This window comes from Chaetura pelagica, unplaced genomic scaffold (genome assembly GCF_000747805.2).
Source record: "Chaetura pelagica isolate M959 unplaced genomic scaffold, ChaPel_1.0 scaffold55, whole genome shotgun sequence".
Lineage (NCBI taxonomy): Eukaryota > Metazoa > Chordata > Aves > Apodiformes > Apodidae > Chaetura > Chaetura pelagica.
In genome coordinates, this window is record NW_009953571.1 from 2478237 (window position 1) to 2487004 (window position 8768).

At 34.0% G+C, this 8768-nt stretch overlaps 1 protein-coding gene across 2 annotated transcripts in view; it reads right to left on the reverse strand.

The window, feature by feature from the left end:
- FUT8 (fucosyltransferase 8 (alpha (1,6) fucosyltransferase)) overlaps positions 1-7864 on the reverse strand; it is a 47439-nt gene extending 39575 nt beyond the window's left edge. Inside the window, exons 1-3 of one of the 2 annotated variants that reach the window (XM_009999510.1) lie at positions 7662-7864; positions 1084-1199; positions 820-982 (exon numbers count right to left, since the gene is read on the reverse strand). In XM_009999510.1, the coding sequence (XP_009997812.1) occupies positions 820-982; positions 1084-1199; positions 7662-7864 (482 nt within the window). Of the gene's footprint in view, positions 1-819; positions 986-1083; positions 1200-7661 lie in introns of both variants that reach the window. The other variant, XM_009999509.1, reaches the window with a different exon arrangement.
- Between the last annotated feature and the right edge of the window lie 904 nt (positions 7865-8768).

Below are 8768 nucleotides of genomic sequence, written 5' to 3' on the forward strand. Positions count from 1 at the left end.
GAAAGAGATATTTGTTTAAGGTGCTATATTAAGTTAATTCAACTACTTTCTTATGACTGTTTACTAATGTGACACAAATTGCCATTGCAATCCTGTTGGGAACAGAGTTATAAATATAACAGGTTTACAGACATTTCACTGAATTTTTAACAGTTTCTGGATTAACTTTGCTCAGAATTAAAAAACTAATACAAAATGTTTTAGTGTAATACAATAGGTACTTCGAAAAAGGGGAGGCCAAAAGAACAACAACTGAAAATATAATTCCAACACATCTTTGAACAACATAATAATGACAATGTAATTAAAAGTCATTTTGAGCTGGAATAGTCTGTTAGATTCCAACTACAAAAATAAGTGACTTTACAGAGTGACAATTCAGCCTGAAATTAAGATATTACCCAATTTTATAGTAATTCCAATTATGTCATATCCCAATGAACAATGTAAATTATGTTCTAGTCTTTATGAAAGGCACAATCAGATACCTAAAATAAGTATTTGTAAGGCTGTTATTTTCCTATGCACATATATATAAACAGATGTAACTGGAAAACAACAGGAATTCAGGACAAAGGTCTTCTGAGAAAAAAATAAAAATATAACAAGGGACATACTCTAAGCTGTAGTGATATAAGCTGGATATATACTTTATGTCCCATGAAATACATGTAATAATTTTATGTGTGTGTTTCAGAGATATTTTAGCCCACATGACAGCAGTTTATCCTAACAGATTTTTAAGCAGTGTATCAGTAGTCTACTTAAATCAATCCATAATCCTTTCAACAGAAAAGCAGAATTAACCAATATAAGTACCTTTCCTGATGACCCAAATCAGACAGAAATTCATCAATGCGTCTTTGCACTTCACTTCCTTCTAGATTTTTCAACTTCTTCAATTCACTCTGGAGAAAAAACCAAAGTTCTTTAGCCCCATTTTCAATCTTCCTCCTCAAAATTTCATGGTCTTTTCCAAGGCCTCCTATTTAAAACAAAGAGGGAAAGAAAAGAAAAAACATCAGCACCTGTAGCTTAATTAATTGTTAAGTTTTAGAAATAAAAGAAAATTTATCTACCAACCATTTCCTGTCCGCTTCTTATAGTTTTCTATCTGTTCTTTGGCCTTTAGAAGTTGCTCCTCTAAAGCATGTACCTTTCCTGCAGCTGGTCCCTGATCAATGGGACCATCTGGTATCCTAGGATATAGAAAGTAAATACATTATATGACCTATAAAGATAATGGTTATTTTATAAATTATTCACATTAACAATTCAGCTCTCTTCTCATTTTGGTTCCATCCTGTTTTGCTGATAAGCCTTCTTGGCATTTTCTTAAAACTAGAAGAAATTAAACACATTAACATTTACAAATATTTTAAAACCACAGTCCCATAGGAGAAAAACAGTGCATAACACAGCTGCAGTACAAAGACTGAACTTGGTGTTAAACCATATTATTTATGAGACTTCTACTCACTGAACAGACAAATCTTAGATTCTAATTCTGAAAATAGTATTTGCAGCAGCTTAACTCAGACTATTTTTTAGACACAAGTAAAGCCTAATCAAGGGATGTGCCTTCACAGGACTCAAATTCTGGCTACTTTTTATATTCACCAATGAAATACATTCTAGTCTTGAATGCCAGTTATACAGTTTTAGAGTACCAGAGCTCCAGCACTGGAACTCCACTTTCAAGCTGTCTTCCTACACACTGGCACAAAATGATTTCAATGTATTTTCTGGACTCTAAACACCTTCCTAGCTTCTCAAATCTATCATTGTGATTATTTTTTATGGCAACTCTAAACTGCGGGTCACGTAAAACAACATCAGCAACTGTAACATCCACTTGTGAAACCTCTAGTATGTGAGCATTGGAGAAGTACAGAAATATGTATCCTGAAATCTATGAGCCATAAATCAGCCCTCATGGTATTACTGAAGTTTGCTCATCATCTCAACTTGAATCCACATACTAATAAACTGAAATTATTAAAGTATAGGAATTTGATACTATCTTCTATTTGCCTCATAAATGAAAAATTATTGCAGGGAAAATAAAAATCTCTTTTGTCTCTAGAGAAATGACACTTCTGATTAATACAAGAGATAAAAATTATTCCACCTTTTATAAGACAGTTGTAAGAGCTGACCCTGAAAAGGAAAAGAGGAAGTCGATGTGTAATGAAAAGTCTTGAGAACTGTAAAGAATACAGAATTGTTGCAGAACGTGGAGATAATTCTTAACTCATAATGGAATATGAACATAAAAAGAAAGGAATATTCTCTCCACACACACGTAAAGAGTTTCAACACACCATATAGGAAGACGGCCTGCCAGACAACGGATGCTTCTAGCATAGAGAAATCAGTGGTTAGAAGGAGTACTTTCACCCTAAACCAAAAATGACAGCATTATAAAGATCCTACTGAGATGTCATTAACTTTAATGACTCTCAGAACAGAATAATTAAATACCAATAAAAATTTAGGAACTGATGAAAAGTTCATTTCACAACATTTGAAGGGAATAAATACCTAATGTAAGCATCAGAAAGGTAGATCACACAAAGCAAAGCATTCAAGCCCCTTTTTTCAGAGTGGCGTGGGAGAAGTAGAAGAGGAAGATACACAGCTGGAGAGAAATTTAGTATAAAATTCTGCACACTTAATGATCCCTAATGAAAGCAAATTAGGGATCATTAAATAATTCCAAAATACTGTGTTTTAAAGCTACTATGATAAATAAAAATTATCAATAATTGCTCATACATCTGCTTTTATGCATTGAGGGAACGAGCATTACAAAACTGAGGAAAATCTTCTAATCTTAAACATATGCAGTCCCTAAATATAATTCCTTAATGAACAATCCATTTGTGAATTTGTTTCTACAACACATGTATAGTATGATACCCTACTGAAATACAGTTCTGTACACACACTTATGAACAAGAAATCTTATTGAAAACCATACACTTAAGTTTTTGTACCAATGTGCTCCTTAACATTTAAGAAGTTTAAAGTATCTTTATCTAAACTATGATTATCCTAATCAACAATAAAATAACAGGCCAGTAAGCATCTAGCACAGAATATCCTTCCCTTATTGCTATGGCAATATTGTAAATGAAGTTATAAATTCAAAATAAAGAATATTATAATCCACTTACATGGGCAGCCATGCTAATGTACCAAGTAGTGGTTTTGTTTGAATTATTTTTCAAATTACATACCAGGTGTGATGTTTTGCATGTTCTTTCCTACCATTTTCCATAGTGAACTCATATCAAATAAAGATATTACTGCATAACTTCAAATATCAGGAAGATTATGCTGCAGAGAATACTAATTTCTGCTTTGTCCCTTGTTTAGTAATCCAGATACCCTCTAAGACAAAAATAAGAATTCTGTCTATATCATCCATATCACTGCCACCACTTTCTCATCACCTTCAGGTAACATAGAGGGGCAACTGCAAAGTGGCAATCTCTAATCTGAATCTCTGAAAGCAAAAAGAACCACTCAAAATTAATTGTGATATTCCAAGGAGAACTGCCATACTGTGTAAAATAATTGTTAAAAAAAATTAAAACAAAAAAAGTTACAGTAATTTATCAGCAAAAGGAAAAATGTAAAATTTAACGTATCCACAGTCAAATAGTCTCATTCTTTCATTTGTATCCTTGAGTTCTTTGTATGGACCTAGAAGGCTTATAACTAACTAAAGCCACATTTTGATTGGCTTTTTTCTTTTTTTTTCCCAAAAAGAAAATTATGTTTCATTATTAATGATCACTAACAACATAAACAAACAAACAAAAAGGTGTCACTTCACTCTTGTCCTGGTTTCCATTAGTATACAGTCAATTTTTCACAAGAAGTTGAAATGGGACACAGCCAGAATAGAAGACCCTAACTAGCCAAGGGGGTACTCAATACCATATGACATGCTCGATATATACACTGGGGAGTTGGCCAAGGGAGGGTTATGGCAGCTTGGAAGTGTGGTAGGCATCAGTGGGTCCTGCATGGTGTGCAATTGTCTTATGGATCAACTGCTCTGTGTTTTCTTTTATTAGTATTACAATTATTATTTCTTCTCACCTTGTGTTGTCCTAGTAAACGGTCCATAACTCAACCCATGAGTTTTACCTTTTTCTTCTGATTCTCCACCACATCCCCCTGTGGGGGGTGAGTGAGTGAGCAGTGCATATTTTTTTGTTGCTGGCTAGGGTTAAACCTCAACAATCCTTCTAAGATAAAACCTCTTCAGAAAATAAAACTGAAAGAAAATGCTCAATGTTACCTGCAAATAAAGAGCAAGCAGCATCTTCAGCATTTAAACCAGAAGAGTTCTGATCAGTGCTGATTTATATCCACTGAAGAAGTATCCCTTCCCTTAATTCAGAATAGCACAAAAAGCAGTAAGAGCACAATTACTTTCCTCCCTCACACATTAGCCTGTGCAACAGCCTCAGCTTCCAAATTTAAAATAATATTTAAATTTTCATCAATCCAAAGCTATTCCCTTATGTAATTCCCTTCCAATGTTCACTACAGGGTTACTGGGCACAACTGCCCAGAGTAATTGACAGAAGTACTTTAATAGATTTGCTTATGATTAATTGATCCTGAGTTTGGATTCTATCCCAACCTCAGAGTCAACTACATTAAAACAACTATTGTGTTATTTCCAAGTTAAAACCCTACCTCTTCTTTCTGAAGCTACACTCAGATCTATGAGAATAATGTCTAGAAATACTTGTGTTCGGGATTATTTGATTACATTTTACCCTTTTCCACTCCTGTTCTACTTTGTAACACATAAAACTATTCATATAAGAAATAGGCTATGATACTTACGCAAAGAACTGCAGGTCCTACAAAATACAGTATTTAATAGACTCTAGGAAGCAAATATATATGGGATGCAATTTATGACTAATATGGATATGGTATGAATACATTTAACAAGATCCCCTATTTCTCTGAAAGGAACTCTAAAATTACTGGTTCCTATATTTCCAGGCTTATCTTCTAGGAGAAGATACTACCAGCACACCATAGAAGACAGAATTTTACTATCACCCAGCAAAACACAAAGAAGAACACAAATACAATGAACCAGCCATGTATTGCAGAAAAGGAAGTCTAGGACACAGATGATAAGAAAATCAGAAATTACAAAAGTAATAATTTTAAGCTCTCTTCCTAAAAGCCTTCTACCATCTAGATGCAAAAGTGACAGTTTTTGTAGTCATATCATAATCCTGCTAGTAAATAAAATTTTCAGGTAAAACTACAATACAGGCAAACAATGAAACAACATTATGTAATACTTTATTACTTCCTATCCAGTTTCCCTTAAATAGCTACAAAAATTGTAGAAAAGACAGTCTATTAAAAACTCAGTTGTATTGCTATTTTGTACTCATGGAATCTAGGCTGCTTCTAAAATTAACCCAGCTTTGCCCACACAGTATTGTTTATAAAAAGTAGGGAGTCCGGAAACTCCAAATCTCACTACACCACAATATTCATGCACGTAATTTCAAAAATTCAGGCAATACAAAACACCCTTAATTCCATTTATGTTCTGAATCACTAATATGGGGGCCTCTTTATGGCCCCCAAATAAGGTTTTTATCAAAGCATGATATTGGCAAAAAAACCCCTACGGTAACTTCTCACCTAAGGCTTTTCAAATGCACTGCAAAAACTAAGTGGTGCGGGAAGTAATTTTAAGTCATCAGAAGTGCACCCCAGAAGTGTATACAGTTCCTAAAGGATTATTTTTTTCAGGCAATTTTCAAAAAGATTTGGCTGTTCCAACGTGCACAAGGGTACATATTAAAAAAAAAATATATAGCATCTTAAAATAACCTCATAAAAAAAATCAATTAAAAATAATAACTATTCTTGATCAATATGGGTAAGAAATTACAAATATTAAAAAAATATATATATAAAAGAAGAACATTATGTAGTTTGCAAAATCAAACATACAAACATTGGGGAAAAAAACACCAGACCTAAACAAAACCAAATCCCAAACAAACAGAGCTCCTACTGCCCTTACTCCTCACACACCCTTTGTGAAAAGAAGCAATTGGGAAAAATTTCAAGATCAAATGTGATATGAAAAGTATCATACAGCAAGAAAGGTTACCTGGACCAAATGGGGAACTTCTTCAGGGCTAACACGTTCAATATTATTTACTAATTACTATTTGTTATTCTAAACTCAGAAGCCTCACTCACAAGCAGGCAGCTGTATCTACAGTGCTTTCCAGAACACTAGGAAAGGAATGCAGTGAAATAAAATTTCAGTAAGGCAGGGGGACGTCTACCCAGTCTACCAGATCCTATAGCTGTGCTATGCATGAAAGACAGCGAATCAACCAGAAAAAACATCAGAACAAGGTTAAGAGGCAAGGTATTCTTTTCACTGCTGAAGAGACCATATGTGTGATTTAATTCAAATGAAGGAGAGAAACAAACTGACTTAAGGTAAGAAGAACAGGACTAGAACCACAAAACACTCTCATAAGGAAAACAAATGGATTTGTGCAATTACTTATTTTTTCCTATGATTTATGAAGCAAAATAGTGGGGTAGAAGATCCAAAATGACATCTTCTCCTAAAAGGTATTCAAAAGCAAGTCCAAAATCAGTTTATCATTGCCAAGAAAGAACTACCCAGGTGACACAATAAAGACTGAAATGCCAGTGCCCCTTGTTTTCCATGTTCTACACAGGTGATTCTGGCCAGACCACGACTACATACATCCTAGTGCTTGTCATTATGTAGTGTGAACAAGATGGTGATTTCAGCTCATTTAGAGATTTCAAAAATACACATCACCCTCTCGTTCTGTAAAACTTTGGTTGAGCTTTGCTCTTTTCTAACTTCCTATAATACATGAAGCCTCAGTACTTGTTGCCCACATACTTAAATTCAATATGACTCTGGCATAGATCCTCCCTAAGTAGCTCTCTACCGTGGGTTCTTAGGAAATACCAGAAGTCTAAGTTAAAAGCTGTCTGAAGAAGTGAAAGAAAACATTTTCAATTGTAACCATCTATAATGTAACAATTCTAAAAAGGGAGATGATCCTTCTATTTTACAAGTACTGCTACAATTTTAGGAGAAAGGCAAGCAAAAAAATTTAGTTAAAAGAATTCACATAATTCAGTAGTTTACAGCAGGTTATCTTCAGCAAGTCTACACTTATCTTCAAGAAGCTGTACAAATGTTTTCAGCACTTTAAAATCTGGCTGCTCCAGTTCTGCATGCAGAAGTGTAGAAAAGTCACTAGCTGTTATAATTGGTTTGAATGTCATAATAATTGCACTTGTTTGGCATTGAGGAGTTAATCACCTACAGGACTCTGTTATTGTGACAGTAACACTTGGACACTATTAAATGACTGTTAAAAAATTACTGTATTAGACCATAGCTAAATGTACACTATTTGTTTAAAGGTTTTTGCAATATATTTTTAGTTATTTATAGCACTGATTAAAACACCTATAGTTTTAAAACTTAAACACTATTTTACAAAAAAAAAAATGCCACAAACAACTCTTAATTTCTGATATCTTTTTTTCCAACTGTTTTCTAAAAAGTTTTAATTACTCTTAGATCCTACCTGAGAGATTCTGCCATCCGCCTCAAGTCTTCATTTTGCTGCTTTAATCGTTCAAGTTTAGCCAGTATCTTGGATAATTCACGACTAGAATGATCTGGGTGCTCACCGTCTCGTACCAAGTGTCCACCAATATAAAAGAGTAAAGTTCCCCAAGCAAAGAGGATGAGCATAATCCAACGCCAGGAACCAGTCCATGGCCGCATTTTCAGAAGTTCAATTCACTCCAGAGCTGCTTCTGCTCACAAAATAGCAAACATTTTAAGTCCTTAGCCTGTACAAAAGAGGACAATTTCAGTTCCTCCGCTTCACCACATTGTACTGGAGAAAAATTCTCAGTGTTTATCTTACTGCAACTCCTTAGAGAAGATCCTTACGGGGCTGTACACAGAAAGCATTAATATCCCATCATTCTTCGCTTAAATTCTGTGAAAAGAATTTAAAAAAACCTCAAATTATAATTCTGATATAACAAAATGTATTGGATTGCAATTAAGCTAAATGTATTGTCATTAACATTCAGGAATGATGACAGACAATATTACAACTTGCTATCAAGGAGAAAAAGGAAAATGCTTTTAACTTTCCTTAAAAATTCCTGGTTTCAAGAATGAACCACATAAACAATATGCAATTAATTCTGGGTTTGAAATGGGCAGAAGAAACACTACTTTTTAAAGAGGAATATTTACCAATTTGTGTGTCATTTCACACACTAAAACAGTTTAGAAATCATTCTGTGGTAAACTTAATAGTCTCCTTTACTATTAAAAAGAGCTTTTTTCCAGTTACAAATTCATCTTAGCTTTTTTCACTTTTATGAATTTCCTATTTTTAAAGCTACTCCCATCCTATAACAGCTTCTGTTACAGGCATTCTAACATTGTATTCTATTTCCAAATAGATTGGCATGGCAGCAGCTGTAACACCAATTAAGCAACTTGCAAGCAGAGTGTAAGCATTAATTTACAACCAATCAATTGTATTTCTTACCCTCAAAATTATAGTGGCCTCTGAAATACCCATCAGAAATTAAACCCAAAATTTTATTTCTTGCTTAAAATTGCAAGACAACACAACTAATCTCTTCCACTGCACTTGCTAAAACAG